Below are 26559 nucleotides of genomic sequence, written 5' to 3' on the forward strand. Positions count from 1 at the left end.
TTAACTTATAAAAAAAATCAAAAATTAATATTTAATTTTAAAAATATAAAAATAAATAATTATTAAATATTTAAAATTTATCATAAAAAATAAATTAAATAAAAATTAGACACCAAATTATAAATGCTATAAAATTCACCCAATCTTATTTACATGTGCTGATGTGCATGAACATGTTAGTTCAAATATTATCCTAGATGTACGGTTTATGTTACCATATTACTAGAAAATCTCAGATTTGCAGCTAACATAATCAATTACTATTTTTCTGTTAAGATTCCTCTATTGTATTCAAAATGTTTCTTATTTTTAAATTTTATTCACATGACCTTACCTTTTATTTTTTTTATTTTAAAAGAAACTCATCTGCTAAAATAAGGATAGGCAACTATTATTCTGCTCTTAAATCAAATGTATTCCTACAAAATTTTTCAGAAAATATTGTTTTTCAATTCACTTTTTCTTTTGTACTGTTATGATATTTATTATATTAATAATTTTTAATAAATATTTCAGTGTATGGTATAATAAAATAAATATAAATTAATTAATAAATTATACAATTTAAAAATTAAATATTATTTATTATAAAAAAATAATTACAAAATTTAAAAATTTTAATACCTCTTGTCTCTTATTTTTAAAATTTTAATTCATAAGTTCGCTAAGATAATATGGATCAAATTATAATTGGATTTAAAATAATAAAAAGTAAAATATAATAAACTAAATATAAAATAAATCTTAAAATAGATACTAATAAAGTGATGTATATTTGATTCAACTTGACTAATTAATAAGTGTATTCAATACAGCTTGAAATAATAAGATGTTTGGTTTTTTGTAGTTGTTAACTACTGTCTTGACCAATTATTTATATATGCATATCTTGAACAAATGATTTAGTTCTATTTATAAAAAGAAAAAATTCTCTTAAAATTCATATTGCTCTTGTAATTGAAAAAAAAATTAACATATGATAGTTTTTAGTTGGGTAAAGTATATTTTTTGTTCCTGAAGTTTAGCAAAAATTTCAAAAATATCCTTAAGTTTTATTTTGTTTTAAGTTTGTCCTAAAAGTTTTCGATTTGCGTCAAATATACCCTTAACGGCTAAATTTTCAAAAAAATTAAGACCAATCTAACAATAATGCATAAAAAATATGCTTGATTTGCTTGTATTGAAGGTTGTTCTTATGAAATTGTTGTTGAATTGGTTTTAAATTTAATTTTTTGAAAAATTAGCCGTTTGGGGTATATTTGATGCAAATCAAAAACTTTTAGGACAAAATTAAAACAAAATAAAACTTAGGGATATTTTTAAAACTTTTATCAAATTTCAGGGACAAAAAATATATTTTACCGTTTTTAGTTTATCCCATGTAACTTATATAAAAAAGAATGTGTTCGAACTATATCTTTAAATTAAATAATCTTTTGTTAATCCTTTCCCTTCTTTTCAAGCAGAGAAAAAAGGTCAAAAAGTACATATGTCATATATATGTTGCATGTAGAAATAAATAAATTTGCCAAAAATTCCAACATTCCATTCTTGATTATCAAGAAATTAGTAAACACTTTAGAATATGCTATACTTGATGTTTGACATTTAATCAAAGCCATTATACTCTTAATTATTAGGATACAACTATTAGTCCATGGCCTTCTCTTATAAATGGATGTTCTAATCCGTAGTAATGAAATGACCATACTAATTCTATGGTAAACACCGATTAAAAGGAAAAAAAAAAAAGAAGCCAAAATCATCATTAGTAACGTCCAATAAAAGTGTTATGTCTATATTCGGTGGTGCAAGTAGTACCTCATCAGCAGCTATAACAGGTAACATAGATAGGATCTCTTTTAATTATTATTACACTAAATTAAAGATGTTGGGAATAAACTGATAGTGGATAAAAGTAGTCAATTATTGAAGACCGCAACCATATAAATTTACATATGTAATGTATATAATGTGTTCCAATTAAGTTCCAACGTATTAATATGCAATTTCAAAGTCTAATAATTGAATGAATAACAATGAGCATGATAACCTGTGTTTATGTACCTTGCAAGAATAACAGATTGCGACGAACTGGGTATTGTAGTGGCGGAAGAAGCGGAGCACGTAGGAGAACGCATTTTTTGGGGACTGGATAGTAAGTTTTCTGTTTATAATTTTTTTGGAAAAAAAGAGATCAATACATTAAAGTGGAGCATACAAAAAGATTGCTAGTCCTATATTATCTTTGAATAATATCACCAATATCAACAACTACACTCTTTATATAACTATTAGTATTAAATCGTGCTATTTAAATTTGACATGTTAAATTAAAAATAATATTTTATAATTATAAATTTTTTGAGTTTAGTATAACACAATCATTGTCATTATATAATAAACATATTGAATATGCTGTTTTATCTTTATTCAAAGTAAAAAGCAAATAGAAGAGTTTAAAGTCTATAATATTCTTGAACCATAAGGAGGGAGACATGAAAAAAATAATGTAATAATAGCATGTCAATTTTACATAGAAAAGCAATTGGCATATAATGTTGTGCTCTTTGTTACAAATTTCATCTCAAATATGAAAACAGAGTTATAGATAAATTTGTTATATCTATAATAAATATTTATACAAAAGTGTAAATCATAACATGCTATTAAAATGAAAATAATATTATTCTTATCTAAATATTATTAAAAACTTCTTTGAACACGACATTTGTTGTTGATGACTTTAGATTGCCGTCTTTGTCTAGAATTAAAACCCTGAGGCCACTGCGACTCTTAACTCTTGACAAAGCAACATAAAGTTGTCCATGGGTGAACACTGATTTTGGCAAGTAAAGCCCTACATGTGATAATGATTGACCCTGACTCTTGTTAATGGTCATTGCAAAGCATACTGTTAATGGAAATTGTCTCCGTTGAAAGTTAAATGGCAACCCTGAATTTGAAGGAATCAAGTTCATTATTGGAATGTACACTTTATCTCCAATATTTCTACTGGTCACTACCGTCACTCCAATTATGTTGCTGCCAAGTTCGTTAACTATTAATCTTGTCCCGTTGCAAAAACCTGAAGTCCGGTCTATGTTTCGCAGTAGCATTACAGCGACTCCTGGTTTCAAAGTCAACTTGTGATTGGGTAGTCCCGAACATTTGATGTCATTTAGGAACTCTGGTGTGAACCACTCTTGTTGTACATCTTCATTCTCATCAGCTTGACATGTTGTGTTAGAACTCAAATACTCCTTTTCCATCCCTGGAAATATTGTCAAGACAAAATCGTTTACCTTCTCGACACTCTCAAGCGTGGGTGCAGGAATTGCCCTACTCTAAAAATACCTATAATTTGACATGTTTTGCAACAAATTTGAATATGCAAAGTCTACCAAATGAAAGAGAAGGTCATCAGTAGTTGTAATCAATAGATCATCTGGAATTTCAAATTCTGATTCATCACCAACAACAGAACCAATATTTTCATTTCCAACATCAAGTATCCAATTAGCAAATCTCTTCATTTCACTGTCATCTTGATCTGAAGAAGGTATTAGAAGCCTCATGTTCGTATGCAGTTTCAGAACCTTACAAAACGACCACAGATGGGATGAGTTAATAGCTGATGTCAATATATCGTGTCTACTCCCTTTCGAAATCAACGGAAGTATCTGTCTGAAATCACCTCCTAGAACAACAACCTTACCACCAAATGGTTGATGTGTCTTATGTTGATCAGTAACTGACATAAGATCCCTGAGGGTCCGATCAAGTGCTTAAAAGCACATTTTATTGAGCATTGGAGCTTCATCCCAAATTATTAAGCTAATTTGGATGAGCAGCTCAGCCTTCAAACTTTCATACTTGATATTGCAAGTAGATTCATCAGTAATTATAATGGGTATTGAAAATCTAGAATGAGCCGTTCTGCCACCACGTAGGAGTAAAGACGCAATTCCACTGGATGCGATATTTAAAATAATCTTTCCTTTAAATCGAATAGTAGAAGAAAGTCCATTCCAAATAAATGTCTTACCACACCCACCATGCCCATAAAGGGAGTAAAAACCACCAGAGTCTGTAATAACAGCATTGAGTATCTTATCGAATACTAACCTTTGCTCATGAGTCATCTTTTGTTCCGTATATAAGTTTGTATGAGTCAACTCATTTGGGTCATATGCTAACTCCTCCTCTATTAGCTTATTCTGAAAAAGGCGAACATCAGACATCTCAGGATATGGCATTGATTGATAGTCTCTTAAAGATCTCGCATTGCTGTTGAGTATCTTCTCAATCTCAATAAGGCAGAGGTTTTTCAATTTGTCATCAGTCATGTTTAGTCCTAGCAAAAGCACATGGTGGTTTTATGAAATATTTAATAAGTAATTCCAAAATAAAACTATTAATATTATTAATAAAAATAAAAATAATAAGAGAATACAATCTTGATATAAAAAAAAGATATAGTAAAATATCTTGATTTTTCAAAATTTTTGTCCTCTCATATAGTATTCCATCAGCTAATAATGTTCAAGTTGCATTTCAAACACGCTCTGGGTTGCTAATGCTATTAGATATCAGTAGCATTGCAAATAATTTTCTCAATTGATTACCAGATGCAAGTTCAGCTACCTCATTAATAGCTGTAATGAATTTCCTATCATCGCACAGTAGTCCCATGGAATAGCAAGCATCTTGGAAGCTAGAATATGTAATTCTATTAACTGTCCTAATAGACTCATATGTTGTGCAACCTCTCTGAACAGCTAACAAAATTCTCATATAATAAATATCACCTGTACCCGATGGAACATAGTTTAACCTCCCGATAGAATACCCTCTTTTGCGTGGATGTCATTCCCTTGCTTCTCTATCATAAACAAATTGATTTGGAAACTCAGCATATGTCAAAATTTGACCTAATTCAAATTTTTTATTGGCCTCCATCCATGTTAAGAACATCGTACATTTTTCTTCCTCTTCTTCCACGATTTTCTCAAGATCATCATCGTCTTTAAAGATGATATTTTGCTTTCCAGGCAAATGAAAGGTTAATCTCATCACTGAAGGCCAATCTAATTCGATTTGTGTGCTCCAATGAATCTATAATAATTATATAGCATATACCAAAGATTGTTTTTAATAGACCAATTAAAAAATTAAATGTTTGGTCTTTAAGTAATAAAAGCATATTAACATACGCTGGCTTTGTAACTGGTCGATATTGTTTGATGTTTGTTGAAGTTGTTGTTGACTTGTCTGATGACATGGGCTATCATATGCTCCACGTGTGATATCTAAATTACTAATACTATTAATATTGGCACATTATTCTTTTTCACCTCCAGAGTGTGGATTAGTAGTTGGAGACCTTGGTCAATATGGTGTTGGGTTATCACCTAATAAGATAATTCGAGACATTAGTTTTGAACAATTTTCTGTTAAAGTTTATAATTGAATAAATGGTAGGAACATCAAAATACATAAAGTGAATGCATATTCACATAAGCAAATTTCAAAAAAATTCATCCAAAGATCAACCTGTATTGATACTGCTATTTGTAATGTCCGACAACACTGATTCAAAATGCACACCATTGGAACTATCACTCGAATTTTCTGTAATTTTTTTATAAACAAATATAGTAAAATATTACGAAGACAATATAAACTAATAATTTATTACTTGTCAATAGCTAAATAATGTATAAAAAATATTGTATTTTATGAGATTTTATTTGGCCAAAATACTCATGACCCACCACGCACATTTGTTCCTTCTTCTCTATTCCTATTCCACTAAAAATTCTAAATCAATCATTATGTTTTGTTATATATTTATATCCATGTAGTTCTCATTTTTTCTCTATTTTTTTTCCAACCATTTCACCAACTATCCTAATTGAATTCAACCTCCTCACTCTTCTGCATCTCTACTCAATAAATAAATAACTAAATGGTCAGTTTAACTTCAATGGTGGCTTTAATTTTCTTTTCATTCTCATTTATTTAATTACGTAAATATATTTTGCGAAAAATAATATATATTTTTTCACAAAAGTTTCTTTTTTCAAATAAATATAAGTTTAATCTCAGTCAATAAATTCAACTAATAGTTAAATTTTTTTATTTTTTAAATAAAAAAATTGAAAATAAATAGCTTATAATTAAAAAGAGAGAAAAAGATGAAAGTACCTCTATTATTGTACAGAGACAATCTAAAAAATAAAAATATAAATGGAGTAAAGAGAAAATTTATAAATGTGACAAATAAAAAAAATTAAATTTAAAAATCGAAACGGTTAAGAAGTCACTTAATTAGGAATTAATATTAGAATTTCAAATTTCAAATTTTTAAATAGAGTTTACTAATTAGTTAGTGCAAAATTTAAATTTTTAAATAAAATTTTTTAATTAAACGTTCGTTGTTCATCGGAATATAGGAATTTGTTAATTTAAAAATGATTTTATTAGTTTCGTGATAAATAGTGTCAATCCTATTATTTATCGATAAAAATAAATAAAATTAAATATAATCTAAAAATTAATAACCTTATAAATTACATAAATTTAAAAAAATATTTAAAAAGAGAAAAAAATAAAAGTACTTCTATTGTGCAGAAACAATTTAAAAGATAACAATGTAAATTGAGTAAAGAGAAAAATTATAAATGTGGCAAGTAAAAAAATTTAAATTTAAAAATCAAAACGGTTAAGAAGTCACTTAATTAGGAATTAGTATTAGAATTTCAAATTTTAAATTTTTAAATAGAATTTTTTAATTAGTTAGTACACATTTTAAATTTTTAAATAAAACTTCCTAAATTAATTCAATTTTGTCAGACAACATTAGAAACAGAATTAAATATAGAAAAATATCGAATTAAAATTTTTTTTAAATAGTATAAATAACCTCACATTTTAATAAGACTGGTAATTCTATTTACTTTAATATAATCTTTTGTAATTAGCATAGTAGCTTATAAATTATATAAAATTTTTAAAAAATATTCTCAAACCCAATTTCTTACTTGAAAATTAAAAAAAAAATTTATTTAAATTTAAATTTAAATTTAAAATTTTAAATATAATACTTAAATTAAAAACTATAATTAGATTTTCTTTTTAAAATAAGTACACATTTAAAATCAATAACTAACTTAATTGTATCAACAATAATTCATATGAGAAATTTATAACGTTATAACATTAAATACTAAATTAGAAATTAACAGATATCAATGGTGTGAATCGAATTAAAAATTAAACCATAAGTAATAACCAAATAACTTCAATTTATATTTAAAAAAATTCTAAATTCCAAACAAAAATCCAAAAGAACCAAAAAAAAAAAAATAACAACTCAAGAAAAGACAATGTTTTCACCAAAATAAATATATGCTTGACATTATTCTATTATATATACTCTAAAAGAGATTCTAAAACATGTGATCCAAATTCTCAAGTTTCATTCTTAATCTTGATTTTCTTGCAAGTTGAGGTATCTCCTTGCACCTTCGAATCTTCCGACTCCGAGGATAGTCGCTTGGTTGGTGTAATAGCATTTTTTAACACTTCGGATTCATCATTGTCCGCAACTGTATTGAAAAATTCAAGCAACAAATTCTGTACAAAATACTACGTTAAATTAAAGACTTCCTTCTCACCTTTGATTTTATCTCAATAATATTTTTTTAATAAAATAAAGATCTAACTTTGAGAAAACAAACAAACAAAAAATTCATTTTTGAACAAATACCTTAACACCTTCTACTTTCTCCCCTTCAATGATTGAGGAAGCCTTTGAAGTTGGAAGCAAACCACCGGTGTAGTCAACATCCTAAAATTATAATTAGTTATTAATTATTATTTATAAATTAGATATTACTAATGACCAAGGAAGAGAAAAATAAACTATTTTTTAATAGAAAGTACACTTATAACTGTACTCACAATTTGAATAGGGTGAGCCTTTTTGAATTTATTTATGAGGTCCACATTATCAGTCATCTTCTTAACTTTATAAAAAGGCGAAAAATGTGGATTATCAGATATTTAAACTTCAACAATGAAGAGAAAGGTCTTATCAATTAGGTTGAGTAAAAGTGTATGTGTATCCAATAGATCTCATTTCTGCAGGGTATTACATAATATATTAATAATAAATAATATAAAAATTAACATTAAAATTATCTTCACTAATATTTTTAGAAATAAATATTGGTTAGAACTTACCAATAGGAGTGAATCAAGTATCTCTACACAGCTCTTTTTCCAAAACTTGTTTTGCCTCCTTGTCACGAATCGAGACACAAGAACCCTCTTAACCGAAGCGTGTATTTTTCTTTCGTAGAATTGATAAACAAAAATCAAAGAACAATTAGATTGGGATAAACAAACAAATTTAAAATATAAATAATATAAATTTAAAATAAAATAAAAAAATATTAGTAGAAAACTCACGTCTTCATCGAGCCAAACCATCTCAATTGAGTATGGCAATGAAGAATTACCGTAACTTGGTAGTGTCCATAATCGTATTAATCGTATACGTACACACAAATTGTCGATTGTAGGTTTGATTTCTGTGATTTTGTGAATACCATCCATTGGAATAAGTAAAGAAATTTTAGATTTTGGATGTATGTAAAGAAAGGGGCTTGATGTACTTTGAATTGTGGTGCTACACATATCTCATAACTTATACTTTTATAGTTGACTCATAGCTAAAATTTTTTAAATTTGATTGACTTTAATTTAAATTTGAATTAAATTTGCAGATAAAGTAAATAAAAATATTAACAATTTTTAAAATTCTAATTAACGTAAATATATTTAAATTTACGTATGTAGCTGCAATTTTTGAAAAAAAATCTACAAAAATTTAAAAAATCGTGCTAAAAAGAATCAACAAATTTTTAAAAAATAGTGTTAAAATTTAAAAAATAGCAACCTAAGTAAAACAATTTAAAATTTAAAAAATAACAACCTAAGTAAAACAAGCTAAGATTTAAAAAATAACAACCTAAATAAAAAAATTTAAAATTTAAAAAATAACAACCTAACTATAACAACCCAAATAAATAATTTAAAATTTGAAAATAACAACTAAATAATAATTTATAATTTATAATTTATAAATATAAATCTAAAAATTTCTAGTGACGACACCTAAGCAAATAAACTCCCAGACTCAACGTATGAGCGCCACGTCAGCATATGAGCTCCCCATTTGTATTACTATAAAGATTGAACGATTATCAACAGCCTTGGCTGTTTTCATTCTAAAAGATAACTTCATTTCTTTTTAACTAAATATTTTAAAGGGCAATGCTACGTGATCAGCAAATATTATTATTATTTTGGTAAGTAATAATTTGTATTTATATATACAGACATTTTGCATACAAAAAACACATAATTTACACTTTGCATTTATATTTACTAGAGTTTTACACATATGAATTAATACAGTTTGTGTAACACCCTACCACACTGAGCTTTACGTTAAGTCGTAAAATAGAGGTGATGTGGTATTACGACCTCTAAAATAAAATGTATACATATAATAACAGAAAGATTGTAATATACTAGGAGCCTTGAAGAATAGATGAAACAAAAGTCGCGAGATAAAAGCACAACGCTCAAGAAACGAGTTAACCTGCGTGTTAGGAAAACCATAACTATCGAACATAAGATAACAAAAGTAGGAGTAGAGCGCCAAAGATACAAAATAACAAGCTCCTAACTCAGCCCGCGAAGCCAAGGCTGGCCGGAAAATATTTACACATATATACATACATATCCAAAATCCCAAACATATATAAACAAAATCCTGTCTCTCCATAAACCTCTAAGAAGATCAAAAGATTAAGTTATGCGAAGAGGAAACTAAATATATATATTCATCACTGTACAACAAAATAACCCAGTAACCACTTCGCTTCAGGTGTCCAGACGCCTAACGAGGTGCCTCTCGACCTGTATCTGAAAAACAACAACATCGTATGGAATGAGAACCGGAGGTTCTTAGTATGGTAAAGGTGCCACACACATAATATATAAGGTCCTGGGAATGCCAGAGGCAATCCTAGAATGCCGACACTCAGATTATAGAGTTTAAAGTATTAAACAAAAGGCATAAAATGTGGTTTTCTAAGAGTATCTAAACCTAACTTAACTTAACCTTAAATCAAAGTTCCATACTACCATTCCTCCGTACCTCCATCTCCGTCAGTATTTCACAGACAAATAAACAGATAGAGGCAAGCACAAGAAGGTTACAAATATTGCAGGTAACAAATATATATTTAGCATGGCAAGTACACTTAGGCACACTCAATTAATGCACAAACAAGTAATTCAAGTAGAATGCATATGATGCATGCCTGTCCTATGGCTGATGAGACTCATCTGTCGGTTATTCAGCAACCCAACAAGTCCGAAGACCTTCGACTGTCTCTCGACGTGCATCCCCAAGAGTCTATGCATAGCTTTTTCTCAAATAATCAATATTGCTCAATGGGGGTTAACATTCCCGGGAATTTATAAGTGTCCGGTCACCCTTATGTCGTAGGGTCAACAGAGTATCGAGTTTTTAACCTGGTACACATGGTGGCAAGCCGCGGTACTTTACCTAAGAAATCTCGTACCTCAGATCATTTAATCATTCAAGCCAAATATCATACATGATCATCTGTAACATTTCATAGTCATTTCATCACTTTTCAGCTTTTCTTCATCTCCAAGTTAACCCCATTTCCTAACTTCATCCGAATATCAGGTTTAATACTATTATTAATGACTAAAAGAATGAAAATAGAGGTTTAGAGGTTTGAAACACAGTTTAGTCCATTGAAAATCATGTTTGCTGAAATGAGGGCCACGCGTACGTGTGACTCACGCGTGCGTGTGGGAGTATGAAGCTGCAGCTCACGTGCGCGTCCCTTTGTCATGCGTACGCGTGGGTGAAAACTTTATGTCATGCGTGCGCGTGGGTCACGCGTACGCGTGGACATGCTTACTACCCCTTACGCGTGTGCATGGCATCAGTCGCGTACGCATCGCCGAAATTCCATGCCACGCATACGCGTTGGTCACGCGTACGCATGGACGTGCGTTCTTTTAAAAAAACAGATCAGTAGCAGAGCTGCAGAATCATAACAAGTTTCCTGCATAGTCACATATAAATTACATATTTCACACCAAAATTTTCGACGGGCATAACTCAATCGTTTCAAATCATTTTTCTTCCGTTCTTCGAACGGCATAAAGTTCATGATCCCAATTTTCATTTAAAACCAATTAAAATCAATTTGGGGTTCCAGAAACCAAGTTATAACCCGCCGAAGTTCAGTCCAAAACCAAAGTGCAACAAAACCTCATAAACCTCATTTTCAATTCAAAAGTCTCATTTTACACACTTTCAAACCCACCAAATCAACACTACATACCCTTCATCATCACCATAGCAATCATCACCATAATCATAGTCCAAACCATCAACAAATTCACTAAATCACCACTAATTCATCAAGCATTATTAACTATAAACTTACATTCTCAAATCCATAATTATCAAGCTATTCAATTTCACACAAACATCCAACCAAACCAACTAATTAACAAGATGTTAAGCAATGATTGTATACACATTCGTTCCAGCCTATCTTATGGTCATCTAGCCTAAGTTTTCACAAAACCTTACATATTAAATGCAAGAATTCTAAACCACACCTTGGCCAATTTCCTCGTAGTGATCAAGGCAACTTATTTAAAACAAACACAACCCTTCCAAAATTTAATAAACACTAGACTCAGCTCCCTCCAAGTTCCAATATTCACAATTTCAAGCACCAATTATTTATTCATAACCTAATACACATTTATAACACATATATACCTAATTTAATATTCAAAGCTCAAATTCAGTAAAATTAAAATAAAATTATGGTTTCCTCAAGCTTCACATAAGCAAGAGTGAACGTTTTTCTCAAGCTAATTGGATCTTAAAACATCAAAGAACAAAGAAATTCAATATCTCCACTTAATTTTTCAAAAATTGGGAAAGAAGAGGTTGAGGTGAAATAGAAGGTTACCTATGAAATTGTTCCGATAAAAACATAAAGCTCGATGCAGTGAATGCGTGGCCGCAAACGGTGCAGCGATCAGAGCTCAGACGGAGAAATTACCGGAGTTGGAGTTCACCGTAAGGGTTTCGGTGATTTTCTCTTCTTTCCTTCCTTGGATAGCTTTCAGCTTCGTGCTGCTGAAATGAAGAAGAGAAAGGCTTGGGTTTATTTTAATTGCTAGGCCGGTTGGGCCTACGGGTCCGGTTTGGGCTTGGTTCAATCGATTTGGCCCGTTTGGTCCAATTTTGGACATTTTTCTTCGAAATTAGTGTCAAAATTCTCGTTTCGATGAGTTCTATCATAATTTAATATAATATTCGCATTTCTAATTTTTGTTATTAAAAACTAATTTATTGACTAATTATCTACTAATTTAACAGGGTTTACAGTTTGTATCCACATTTTTTAAAATTTACACACATAAATTAATAAAATTTATTTGTTAAAGACAATTTAATATTTGTACTAGTGAGACAATAACCAAAAATACTAAAAATTGATGCCTCCAAGAGTTTCTCTATTTTAAATCATGGAAAAATATTCAATCAATGGCTTCTTATAATGCAAGAAAGCATTTTTATACTGTAAATTTTTTATTAAGAATTCAGTGTATATATATAATATATACACATTCTTTTTTGCAGTTTTCAAATATTGATCAAAACTCTGATATATTTGTTTTGAAATTTGCACAGATGCATATAAAAGGCAGATATATAAGGCAGCGATTACAGGGAATTGGAGTAAAGCTTTAACATATAATATAACTGATCCTACTCGGCTCTGTTCTCTTTTGACTAAGCAAGGAGACACAGCTCTTCACATTGCAGTGAGCATGGAACAAACCAGCTTTGTAGAAAACTTAATAGATCATATGAGTCTGGAAGACATGCAAATTCGCAAGGTAGATGGCAACACTGCCTTTTCTATGGCTGCCATTTCAGGGAATGTGCAAATTGCTAAATTACTACTTCACAAGAATCCAGGATTGGTTTGGATTAAAGGACACAAAAACATGCTTCCAATTGAATTGGCATGTTGGGCTAATCAGCCTCTTATGGTGAATTATTTGTTTCAAAATACTCGACTGGATTATTTGAACCGTCAGTTATCCATTGAAGAAGACATTGTTAGGCTGTTTTTCTTGGCACTTACCACCAGCAATTATAGTAAGTCAAACTCTCGTTGGTTCTTTCTTTCTTTTTTTAGGTTTATTTACTCTATTAGCCTCTATAGTTTTATTAAAATTTCAATACTTTGTTTCTTTTTAATAATTGGGTCTCTATACTATATCCGATTTTGTAATTAAATCCCTGTTGTGTCAAAAACATTGAAATTAACAGAATATTTTGTTAAACTATAGAAAATATTTAGTAAGTATTAGACATATTCGTTTTGTTTAACAGAATATTCTATTAATTCTAATATTTTTGTCACCGTAAGAACTTAGGCTACGTTTGTTTCTAAGAACAGGACAGGACAAGACACTGAGAACGGGACAGGACAAGATACTGATGGACACAGAGACACAAAATTTTGTGTTTTTGTATTCTGTTTGGTGATAAACTAAAACAAATTATGAAAATATAATTTATTCTAATTTTTTTTCATTCAAAAAATTTGAGATGAAAAATATAACAATAAAAAATATAATTATGAAAAATTAACAAAAGTAACGAAAAAAAATAAAAAATAAGTTGTGTCCCTTATTAGTGTTTCCGTGTCCTTCCTGCCAGGATGGACACAAAATACACTAATTCAGTGTCTCTGTACACATTGTCTCTGTCCATGTCTCCTCTGGCAAACATGATTTTGTGTCTCAGTGTCCTTATCTCAGTGTCCTGTTTCTATAAACAAACGCAACTTTAATTACAAAATCTAATATAGGGATCTAATTAAAAATTTAGTAAAATTATAGGACTGACAGAATAATTAAACTTTTTTTTAATAATATATATTTATGAAAACGCAAAAGTGGCAATCCTGTGACATTATAGGTGTGGCATCTTCATTGTTGGATATGTATTCAGAACTTGCCAGGGCCGAAAACAATGACGGACTAACTGCATTGGAAGTCATTGCCAAATTGCGTGAGTTTTCTCAAATCTTAATTTAACTATTCTACATGAAAAATGCTACAGGTTAATATTTTAGTGGAGAATTAGTCAATATTAGTTTAAATATAAAATAAATATAAAAAAAAAAAACATTGCTATTCACCTAGCATTTTTCATTCTAATTTAGTTCTATTTAAATTAAAAGTTATTAGTAATGTATCAAGTTCACATAGTCTAAAATTAAAAATCCGATAGTCTTTATATATAAATATGAATGAGATCATTTTTAAATCTTGAACTAGTTTTGGGATAAGTTATGCCAACTTAATTTTTAATAATTGAAAACTAATTTTATTTATTATTTGTTTTTGTATTAGCCTTGGAGGGTGATGCAGCTGGATATAGAGACATTGTGCGTATGGTATTTGAGCATATGGAAGGGGAGGAGTTTGAGTGTGCAAGAATTTCAAAAGCAATGTTTGATGCAGCAAAATTAGGAAACGACATGATTTTGGAATTTATGTTTGGATACAATGCAAATTTGTTGATGGAAGTGAATTCAAAGGGGCAAAGCTTACTTCACATAGCCATTCTAAATCGACGAGTAACTACATACCAATTAATATTAAGCAAGGGTGCATACACCAATGCTATTGTGCAATTCCTTGATTTTAAGGGAAACAATATTCTTCACTATGCTGGAAAGCTTTCAGCTCCAGAAAGATTTGGAACACCTTGTCATTCTCTACTTCTCAGTGAGGAACGATGGTTTCAGGTCAATTTACACATTAATTCTAAGAGTAAATTATAAGGTGGAAACTCATCACTTGCAATTATTTTCATATGAAGTTGTTAGTTGAGAATCTTTAGATAATAATTTAGTCAAATATGTTAAAGCATCTAACAATTTTCCACTAATAATAAACTAATAACTTCATATGAAGACAACTGCACTGAATTTTCTCCAAATTATAATTGTTGCGCTAATTTATTAGTTGAATAACAAGCCATAACAAATATAAAGTGACTTTAGGATATAAACTGGTTGATTCAGAAAGCAACTAAGAATGATCCAATCTAAACTAACTTGTTTTGATCTGAATTATACATAGGAAGTGGCAAGCATAGTTCCAGGTGCATTTAAAAGCATGAAAAATGTGAAAGGACGAACTCCAGAGGAACTATTCTATAAGAAACACAAAGAGCTTCATGAAAGAGCTATGTCAGAACAGAATGAAACAGCAAACAATTTTATGATTATTGGAACTCTTGTTACCACATTGGCTGTAACTGCTGCTCTCACTATTCGGACCAACACTGTTCAAGGACCAACTCCTATCTTTAAAGAGACCACATGGTACATCATATTCCTTCTATCAATCGTTGTTATAACAACCCTCCTTGTTTTTTCAATGCTCTTCTTCACTTCAGTTATACACAGCCCACGCAAGCAGAAAATGTTTGACCAGGTCAATGTTCGTCATCGGAAGATTGCAATTGGGTGTTTGTTTCTTTTTCTTTCTATAATCACCATTACTTTCACTGCTCTTTGTGCTGGTGTTTTAATCTTCTCTTTCTTCCCCAAATGGATCTTCATTTTCATACTTGCACTTGCTTCTGTGCCACTCGTCTTCTCTTGTAAGATCTATGATTTTGTTACCCCAATAAGTCTTTTGGTACATAAGAATGATCTTTTCTGAGAGCTCATTCCAATATAAGAAATTATCTGAATAGTGACCAATTTTAAAATAAGGCCGTCAAACCAATGCCAAATCAAATTGGTCATTAGCGATCAATCGATCAAATTGGTCGTTAAAATCAGTCTCTATCCAAAAGTTTCTTGTAGTGTTTCTTTGATTAGGTTGCTTAATACATTGTAGAACAAAAAGGCTATTAAGAATGTTTGTAAGACGATTCTTTCTAGAAACATTAAAGTTGTTGTCACCTCTTTTGCCAAATTTTTTATTTTTTTTCATATATATATATTCTGCAATTATTGGAAATTCCTAACTAGCATTCTTTAATTTTCTCTAAAAATTACATTATACATGTGTTAGACAAAATATTATTCTCATAAGAAAATTAAAAAAAAAATAATAAATAATTAGTTGTCTAGTAATATTCCTATATATAATATCTATATCTATTTTAGATTAAATTAGATCATTTGATAGTTAGTTATTTATTTGAATTTTGAAATTTACATCAAGCAAGAAGTGCGGAAAACAGCTACATGAAATTCAAATTCTCTGCAAGTGGTGTACAAGGAGTAACTGCCCATTGAGATTAGGCTGGTCTATAAATAGAGTTTTAGGAATACGTTGTAATCAGTTCAGTTCTTCTTGGAAAACACTTAGAGACCCAAAACGCTCTCAGCCCCTTGGCATCACAGAGTAAAATTGGGAATCTTAAGTAATTCCTCTGAACTCAAACACTTGTACTTTGCTTTCTTTCAGTTTTTATTAATAAAATTTTTTTACTTTTACGTCTTTTTCTCTTTTACGTTCATGTCTCTTCTTTCATCTTCTTTTTAATTTCCTGTTTGTTTTAATTTCTGCATTTTACTTTGCCTCCGGCACCTTGTATGTTTTCCTTTTTATCTTTAATTTTACTTTCGAAACTACAATTGAGACTTTGAGACACCCACAAAAGGAGTCGTTTCCGCTCCTTGAATTAAGATTGTGAAACAAAACTCGAAAATTGTTGATTTATTTGTTGTTAACAATGGAACAAAAATTTGAGTAAAACAAATTGGCACGCCCAGTGGGACCTTGTCAATAGATTGTAGTTTGTCAAAAGAAAAATCAAGAGTTTTGAATTTGCATGTGGTTGCGTAGTGGTAAATTCATGCGTCCAGAGCCAAGAAAATCAGCGTCAGTTGATATGTCAAATACTTCTGCAGCATCTTCTTCTACTTCTAGTGATGAGATTAGAGGAAATGAATCCGGAAATTCTCCTGTGATTTTAAATGCAGAGCCTACCTTGATGTCAGTGAGGCATGATGGCGTTGGCCATGCCCATACAGGGTTAAATGCAACTCACATAAATACCATGGGGTGGCTGCCATATGGCTTGCCACCGGGGTATGTCCCCTCCATGGTGACACAAGGATTGCCTGTGCCTCTCTACTCAACTTTTCAAAATCCTCTTGATCAAAATCCATATGGCATGTCAAATGTACCTGTTTCTGGGGTGCCAGGTTCACACGTATCACAACAAAATTTTTCACATGCTATTAATACAGGAAATAAAAGTGCATCTAATTCTACTACGTCCACTGTCACTAGGGTAGAAAATTCCAGACCTGTATTTCCTGACATGTCAAGAGCAATGCCTGTTAATCAACCTAGTCAAACTGTGGGATCTTTAGCAAATATTAGGCAGCAGATGGATGAAAGCCACCATGATCTAGTAAACATGTTAACTCATCAAATGGTGACAGTTTTAAATCCTCTTCTAGAAAATACAAACACTAGAATTGAACAATTAAATAGGCAAGTCAATAGGATTGCTACTGTGGTAAATTTAGAAGAAAATGATAACTTGGGTTTAAGATTTGATAATGTCAATCAGAACGGTGGAGCAATTCCTAATTATGATGTTCATATGCCTAGACAGGGTCAAAATGCTGATGATATGTTAGAAAGACTTAGACAAAATAACTTAGGGGGGCATTATAATCTAGCAAGAAATGTTGAACAAGTTTTAAACCGTTTGGGATTTAATGTTGGTTGCTTGAATATGCCATATTTTGTGTCTGCTTTTCCTGAGTGTGTCCAACAAGCAGAGCTCCCAAGGGGTTGGGAAATTCCAAAATCCCTTACAAAATTTTCTGGAGAAGAAAATGAATCTACGATAGAGCACATTGCTCGATATACTGTTGAAATTGGGGAAGCAGCTTCTAATGAATATCTCAAGATGAGATACTTTCCTTCTTCTTTAACAAAAAATGCATTTACATGGTTCTCTAACTTGAGACCAAATTCTATTCATTCTTGGGCGCAGTTGGAGAGAAATTTTCATGATCAGTTTTTCTGAGGTGAATTGAAAGTTAGTCTTACGGATTTATTCTCTGTCAAACGTGCAGAAGGAGAATCCATTGATACCTATTTGGCGCGATTTAGAAACATGAGGAATAAATGTTTTACTCCGATTCCAGAATCTGAAGTTGTCAAAATGGCCACTAATGGGCTAGAATTCGGAGTTAGGAAGAAACTTGTTAATCAACATACTTTAGATCTTTCCCAATTAGCTGAGAGAGTAAGACAGATAGAACAAATTAAGAAAGAAAAAGAAAATTTTAAAAGGGGTTCAAAAAAGGTTGCATATGTTGATTGTTTTCCCGATAGTAGTGATTCAGATGAAAAAGAGATTTATATTGCTGAATTACGTGGGGGTCCTCCTTATGTATGCAAATCTTTGAAGCCTGTTAAAGGAAAGGAAAAAGTTTCTTCTTATTCTAAAGTTGAAAATAAGACTTATTCTTTTGATATTTCTAAGGCAGATCAAATATTTGAAGTTTTATTAAAAGATAAGCAGCTTATTTTACCGGAAGGAAAAAAAATGCCTACAACTGATGAAATAAAAAATAAGAAATTTTATAAGTTTCATCAAGTATTTTCTCATACCACTAACAATTGCGTCCGTTTCAGGGATTTGATACAAAAAGCAATTGAGGAGGGAAGACTGAAGTTTGAAGATAAAACTACTATGAAGGTGGACACTGAACCATTTGCTGCTGACTCAAATTATGTTGAGCCATTCGATTTGTCAATCAACATGGTAGAAGTTGATGCCACGATGGTTAGTGCTAAAAATGAAAATAAAGACCTGAGAGTCTTTGAACAAGATAAGAAGCCAGTTTATCCGCGTCCTGGTGAGGATTTGTTAGATTTTTTGTTAAGAATTAAAGAATCTGACAGCACCATTGCCATGTGCCCAAAGTGCAATGCTGTTTTTGACAAGGAAGCTGCAAAAGAGTTTGAAAAGTACAAAGTTGAAGAGAAAGAAAAGGCTGAGTTGAGAAAGAAGATTACTGAAAAAGAGAATGAAACTAACGAGCTAAAGCGGAAGATAGCCGAGGGAAAACAAAAGTTGGGTGGTCAAACTCCTTTGAACAAGTGCGTCAACAACACTGGAGTACAACCTGTCAACCAGAAGATGAAGACTATGGTCATGATTGATGGAAGACCTGATGGATTTTCTCAAAAGACAAGAGTTCCTCCCACCAAAATCTCAAACAATAAATGGGTCCAGAATGTGAGAAATGTGCAGAATCAACCTACTGCTTTTGCAAGAGGAAAAAACAAATGGGTGAAGCCTAGACCTTTCAAGCCCAGGTACTATGAGTCTCAGTTATGGAACATGAACCATGCACAAGACAGAAGTAGTATATATATTCCAAAAAATGCGCCTATTCCCTCTAAGCCAATTTATTCTTGTTATAGTCCTAACATGCAGCAGGTTCCTAATTATTCTTCTTGGCCAAATTGTCAAAACATCCCCAAATATTCTCCTTTTACAACTTTTGAGCAGAAAGAGAATATGCCTGAGTATGTTCCTTTGGATCCATACCAGGGACACGGAGTAGATTTTCCTCCTTTGCCAACCATGGCCAAGTCTGTAGAAACAGGCAATTCTTCTAATCACCCTAAGTGCAATAAAAATGTCAAGAAGAATCTTGTTGGGAAGAGGGTGATGGTTGAAAACAAGGGAGAAAAGGATGAAGATTTAATTACTGATAATTTTGACACTGGTTTTGATGACAGCTTAGAAGCAATATTTGGTGTTAAGCAACCTATAGCTGTGGTGTTAATACTGCCTGAGGAGTATAGTCAAGTCCAGGAAGTAGAGTCATTAAAAGATGATTGTTATGATGTCTTTCCTGGAAGCGAATGTTTATTGCTAGACGACAATATGTGTGGTGGAGGATTATTTGAGAAGCCTACTGAAAATGATAAGGAACACTTGCGTCCACTGCACATCAAGGCTCGTGTTGACGGAAGGATGGTCAATAAGATTTTGGTTGACGGGGGAGCTGCTGTTAATCTCATGCCTGAAAGAATGATGGGAAGGCTTGGAAAGACTGAAAAAGATCTGATTAAAAGTAGCATTGGGGTGACAGATTTTAATGGAAAGACTTCTTCTGTTAGAGGTGTGGTTCTGCTGTCAATTGAGGTTGGTTCTGTCAATAGGCCAACTCTATTTGTGGTGGTTCCTTCAAAGGCTGGTTTTAACTTGCTTTTGGGACGAGATTGGATTCATGGAATGGGTGCTATTCCATCAACTTTACATCAAAAATTGATTTTCTGGAATGAAGATGGAGGAGTGGAAGAAGTTCTTGCTGACAATAGTACTTGTTACTACGATGAGATGCATGTGGAGTTCAGGATGTATAATCCTGGAGTCAAGCCGCTGACCGTTGACACCAATGCATTTAATCCTGAAAATATTGAGATGTGCAAAATAGATATGAATGGTTTTATTTTGGTCCCTAAGGCCAGGGCGGATGCGGCCTCAGAAGAAACTTAGATGAGCTTGACGAGCCAACTGGCTCGGCTGTCAGCCTATATGGCAGGCAGAGAAGGGTGCATTGACAGTGTACCTTATGATTGTATATATGATGATGGTCCTTTAGGTTTTGAAAAAAATAATAGTACTGACATTGTAAAAAAGGTTGAAGTGCAGGATCCTTTGGAGGAAGTAGATATTGGTAACGGTGATTATCCTAGACCAACATATGTGAACAAGATGCTGCCTGATGATTTCAAAAGAGAAATGGTGGAGATTTTGAAGGAATATTGCGACTATTTTGCATGGGATTATGCAGAGATGCCAGGCTTGAGTCGTGGATTGGTAGAACATCAATTGCCATTGAAAGCCAATGTTAAACCTGTCAAGCAGCCACCAAGGAGATTTGCCCCTGAAGTCGTGCAGAAGATTAAAGAAGAGATTGAAAGACTTCTTAAGGCTAAGTTTATAAGAACAGCAAGGTATGTCAATTGGATTTCTAATATTGTCCCTGTCATGAAAAAGAATGGAAAATTAAGGGTTTGCATTGATTTTAGAGATTTAAATTCTGCAACACCAAAAGATGAATATCCAATGCCTATAGTTGATATGTTGATAGATTCTACTGCTGGCCATGAAATATTAAGTTTTATGGATGGATATTCAGGTTATAATCAAATATACATAGCTGAGGAAGATGTGTCAAAAACAGCATTTAGGTGTCCAGGTGCTTTAGGAACTTTTGAATGGGTTGTGATGCCATTTGGGTTAAAAAATGCTGGTGCAACTTATCAAAGGGCGATGAATAAAATTTTTCATGATTTTATTGGAAATTTTATGGAAATTTATGTTGATGATGTGGTTGTCAAATCAAATGCTAAACAAGAGCATTTAGAAAATTTAAAGAAAGTATTTGAAAGAATGAGAAAGCATAAATTAAAAATGAATCCTTTAAAATGCGCCTTTGGTGTGAGTGCAGGAAATTTTCTTGGTTTCTTGGTGCAGAAAAAAGGGATTGAAATTGACAAAAATAAGGCAAAGGCTATCTTAGAGGCTCCTCCTCCAGCTAACAAAAAGCAGCTGCAAGCTTTTTTAGGGAAGGTCAATTACCTCAGAAGGTTCATTTCCAATTTATCAGGAAAAACCAAGGTTTTTGCGCCTCTGATCAAGTTGAAAAGAGAGGAAGAGTTCCAATGGAAAACAAAGCATCAAGAAGCTTTTGACAACATCAAGCAGTATTTGACTAATCCTCCTATTATGACACCTCCAAGGCATGGAGCACCTCTAAAACTTTATGTGTCAGCTTCTAAAGTAACAATTGGTGGAATGCTGGCTCAAGAAGATGAGAATGGCAACGAGAGAGTGATTTATTATCTAAGTCGAGTGCTAAATGATGTTGAGAGCCGTTATTCTCCAATTGAAAAACTTTGTTTAGCTTTATATTTTTCCTGTTTAAAACTTAAGTACTACCTAATTCCTAGGAATGTTTATGTAATTTCTAAGTTTGATGTTCTTAAATATATGTTGTCTTCTCCAATATTGCATGGTAGACTAGGAAAATGGATGCTAGCCTTAACGGAATTTTCTTTGCATTTCGTGCCTGCAAGAGCGGTTAAGGGTCAAGTTCTAGCCGATTTCCTGGTTGATCACCCGTGTATTGACGTTGACGAGAACTTACTGAGTTTCATTAGTTTGGTGCCTTGGAAATTGTATTTTGACGGTTCATGCCATAAGGGTGGTGTTGGTATAGGAATTTTAATTATTTCTCCAAGTGGTGAGCCAAGTAAATTCCTCTTTGAATTGAATTATTCATGTTCCAACAATGAGGCAGAGTATGAAGCATTAATAATGGGACTGGAATTATTATTAGAAAGAGGAGTTAAAAACGTAGAAATACTTGGGGATTCACAGCTTGTAGTCCGTCAAGTATCACTCGAATATAGGTGTGTTAGTGAAAATTTGAGAAAGTATTTCAATGTGGCTACAGAGTTGTTGAGTAAATTTGATAATATCATTATAAGGCATGTTCCAAGGGAGTTAAACCAAGAAGCAAATGAATTAGCTCAAATTGCTTCAAGATATAAGATCAAGCCCTCAACACTAGAAAAATTGGTAAGGATAAAAGACATATTTATGCCTTTGAGAGAAAGAGAGGTGTTGTCATTAGAAAAACTAGACCCAGAAGATTGGAGAGTACCAATTGTAGAATATTTAAAAAATCCAAATCTTAGTGTCGATAAAAAACTTAAATATAGGGCTCAAAGTTATGTTCTAATAAGTAATGTCTTGTTTAAGAAGTCTGTTGATGGGAACCTCCTGACATGTTTGGGAGAAAAAGAAGCGTACTTGGCTCTTGCTGAAGTGCATGAGGGAATTTGTGGCGCCCATCAATCAGGGGAAAAGATGAGATGGGTGATGAATAGGAGAAGATTATATTGGCCAACTATTCAAAGAGATTGTACAAACTATGCTAGGTCCTGTGAAGAATGCCAAAAACATGGAAGCCTCCAACATATTCCAGCGTCAGAACTGCATGTTATAATTAAGCCATGGCCATTTAGAGGTTGGGCTCTAGATCTTATTGGACAGATTCACCCACCGTCTTCTAAAGGTCATAAGTTCATTTTGGTTGGTGTGGATTATTTCTCTAAATGGGTAGAGGCTATCCCTCTAAGGGAGGTGACTCACAATGAAATAATAGATTTTATTGAGGAGCATATTGTGCATAGGTTTGGAATTCCTCAGTCTATTACCACTGATCAAGGAACCATGTTTATTGGGAAAAAGGTCATGGAATACGCCAAATCTAGGGATATAAAAATGCTTTCCTCTACACCATATTATGCCCAAGCCAATGGACAAGTGGAGGCAGCGAATAAAATTCTGATTGCATTAATTAAAAAACACATTGGAAGGCAGCCAAGAAATTAGCACCAAACTATCAGTCAAGTTCTTTGGGCTTACCGAAATTCTCCAAGAGGATCTACTGGAACCACCCCGTATAAATTAGTTTACGGTCATGATGCAGTATTGCCAATTGATATTAATCTGCAAAGTATAAGGGTGGCTAGACAAGATGAGATGCCAGTAGTAGATTATTGGAATTCTTTGTATGACGAGCTTAATGAACTTGATGACGAAAGGTTAAGAGCTTTAGAGCGGGTGATTCGACAAAAAGAGATTATGTCAAAATCATACAACCGCCGTGTTAAAGCAAAGACATTTGCAGTTGGAGATTTAGTGTGGAAAACAATCTTGCCTATAGAAAGAAAGTCGAAAACTTATGGTAAGTGGTCTCCAACTTGGGAAGGACCTTATGTAGTTGACAAAGTTTACCCTAGAAATGCCTATAAGATTATTGAAATAGGATCAGGAAGAAGAATTCCTTCAATAAATGGAAAATATTTAAAAGTATATAGGCCAGGCATACATGAGATAAACATTCCGCATGTTTAAGGATACAAAAAATATCCAATTGAAGTGTCAAAGAAAAAGTGAAGAGCTAATTAATATTTGCAATTCAGTTTGTAAAAGCTAACATGTCCTTGTGATTTCTTTGAATTGCAAAATCTACTGACAGTGTAAAGCATTAAGCTTATGAGACAAATATATGTCCAAAGCATCAGGTTGAAAATCTTGGACAAAAAATAATCTCTTATTGACATTTGGGTATGTACTTCATAAATACAAGAGCCTAATTGACTTAGAAATTCTGTTGAGTCTATTAGCGCTTGGAGTCAAGACTATTGAAATGTTAGTGCGAAGATATTAACTATTGAGAATGTTAGTGTGGAGATATTAACTATTGAAAGTCAAGACTATTTCATACAAAAGAATAGACCCCATTGACAGTTTCAACTAGTAATGTAAAATTTTTTTTTCTTAGACTTAGAAATTCTATTAAGTCTATTACTAGTAGGCATTTATTTCTTAAAAAAAAAATGTTCTTTAGAGTAAAATTCGAACATTCATAGTCATAAATAATATAAGGGATACCTTGCAAAAAAGGTAGAAAAGAAAAGATATTGGAAAAGAAAAGAAAAGATAGAGATAGAGCTAACAGTAAAACCTTACTTGAAATATTAAAAAAAAATTAGGTATAATCAAACCCTTATGAACAGAGAAGGTCAATCGTAACAGATAAAATTTGGGAAAGTACGTGGGGAGTACAGAGTTGAAGAAAAGTTTAACACTAGCGTATTATCTTTCTCACACGTACCACAAGAAGATATAAGAGGACTGAGTGATTTCATTTTTGTTGAGCCAATTCAAATAAATAAACAAAACAACAATGAAAAAAGGAGAAAGAGTACAATACGTACTCTCTAGATGGTGTTCCGAAATTTCATTCTTCATCATTTATTATTATCATTTATATAAAAAAAAATTAACTAAATAAATAAACATACACTTGTATATACTTTCCTTATTATCATAAAAAACAAAATTTCTTCACTTTCAATCCCTATATGACTTCAAGTGAAAATTTTTGGGGGGCATTATGTTAGACAAAATATTATTCTCATAAAAAAATTTAAAAAAAATAATAAATAATTAGTTGTCTGGTAATATTCCTATATATAATATCTATATCTATTTTAGATTAAATTAGATCATTTGATAGTTAGTTATTTATTTGAATTTTGAAATTTACATCAAGCAAGAAGTGCGGGAAACAGCTACATGAAATTCAAATTCTCTGCAAGTGGTGTACAAGGAGTAACTGCCCATTGAGATTAGGCTGGTCTATGAATAGAGTTTTAGGAATACGTTGTAATCAGTTCAGTTCTTCTTGGAAAACACTTAGAGACCCAAAACGCTCTCAACCCCTTGGCATCACAGAGTAAAATTGGGAATCTTAAGTAATTCCTCTGAACTCAAACACTTGTACTTTGCTTTCTTTCAGTTTTTATTAATAAAATTTCTTTACTTTTACGTCTTTTTCTCTTTTACGTTCATGTCTCTTCTTTCATCTTCTTTTTAATTTCCTGTTTGTTTTAATTTCTGCATTTTACTTTGCCTCCGGCACCTTGTATGTTTTCCTTTTTATCTTTAATTTTACTTTCGAAACTACAATTGAGACTTTGAGACACCCACAAAAGGAGTCGTTTCCGCTCCTTGAATTAAGATTGTGAAACAAAACTCGAAAATTGTTGATTTATTTGTTGTTAACAATGGAACAAAAATTTGAGTAAAACAACATGTCTTACAAGTAGTTCCATCTTGTATTTTTAGGGCTGGCAATTGGTAGGATAAAGTATGGTAGAATTTGGACTCTACTCTAACCTTACCTGCGGGTTAAAGACCTTTTTAAAATTTTACTCTATTTTACCCAAGGATTGGAAATCTCTCAACTCTAACTCTATTCGCACCCTAAAGTACTAAACCCTACTCTACTAGCAGAAAAATAAAAAATATTCAAATAAATATTAAATTCAACCATTCCAAATTTCATACATATTAATAAAATAGAAAATAAAAAACTAAGTTCAAATTAAAATTAAAAATAATAAAATCTTAAAGAAATCCAACATAAAATTACAAATAATAAGATCATCGACTAGTTGAGTGGTTATTTCAAATTTTTATAAGAGGAAGATTGTGAATTTAACACTCACTTTTTTTCACTACATACATAACTTTTACATATATATTATATAATATTTTATGGGTGTAGGTAGGGTAGGGTATGATATACTCTGAACCCGTACCCTATCCTACCTGCAGGCAAACTCACACCGTACTTTACCTTACCTGCAGCGGGTCAGATAAACAACCCTATCTGAACGGATTGGTCCAGATTAGGTACTTGCGGATAGAGTATATGTTGCCAGCCATTACTAAAA

At 31.8% G+C, this 26559-nt stretch overlaps 3 protein-coding genes across 3 annotated transcripts; all 3 read left to right on the forward strand.

Annotated features, from left to right (window-relative positions):
• Positions 1-1715: 1715 nt before the first annotated feature.
• On the forward strand, positions 1716-15960 carry LOC107606777 (uncharacterized). The gene is made up of 6 exons (XM_088494149.1): positions 1716-1841; positions 2084-2158; positions 12842-13315; positions 14144-14236; positions 14581-14978; positions 15316-15960. The coding sequence occupies exons 1-6, from the start codon at positions 1793-1795 to the stop codon at positions 15901-15903; spliced, it is 1677 nt and encodes a 558-aa protein (XP_088350275.1). The 5' UTR covers positions 1716-1792; the 3' UTR covers positions 15904-15960.
• Positions 15961-18913: 2953 nt separating this feature from the next.
• Positions 18914-20734, forward strand: LOC148550439 (uncharacterized). Its single transcript, XM_088494490.1, has one exon. It carries the CDS (start codon positions 18914-18916, stop codon positions 20732-20734), a length of 1821 nt encoding a protein of 606 aa, XP_088350616.1.
• Positions 20735-23794: 3060 nt separating this feature from the next.
• On the forward strand, positions 23795-24169 carry LOC148550440 (uncharacterized). Its single transcript, XM_088494491.1, has one exon. The coding sequence runs from the start codon at positions 23795-23797 to the stop codon at positions 24167-24169; it is 375 nt and encodes a 124-aa protein (XP_088350617.1).
• The last annotated feature ends 2390 nt before the right edge of the window (positions 24170-26559 follow it).

The sequence above is a fragment of the Arachis ipaensis genome, chromosome B7, assembly GCF_059453495.1.
Source record: "Arachis ipaensis isolate K30076 ecotype BB chromosome B7, ASM5945349v1, whole genome shotgun sequence".
Classification (NCBI taxonomy): domain Eukaryota; kingdom Viridiplantae; phylum Streptophyta; class Magnoliopsida; order Fabales; family Fabaceae; genus Arachis; species Arachis ipaensis.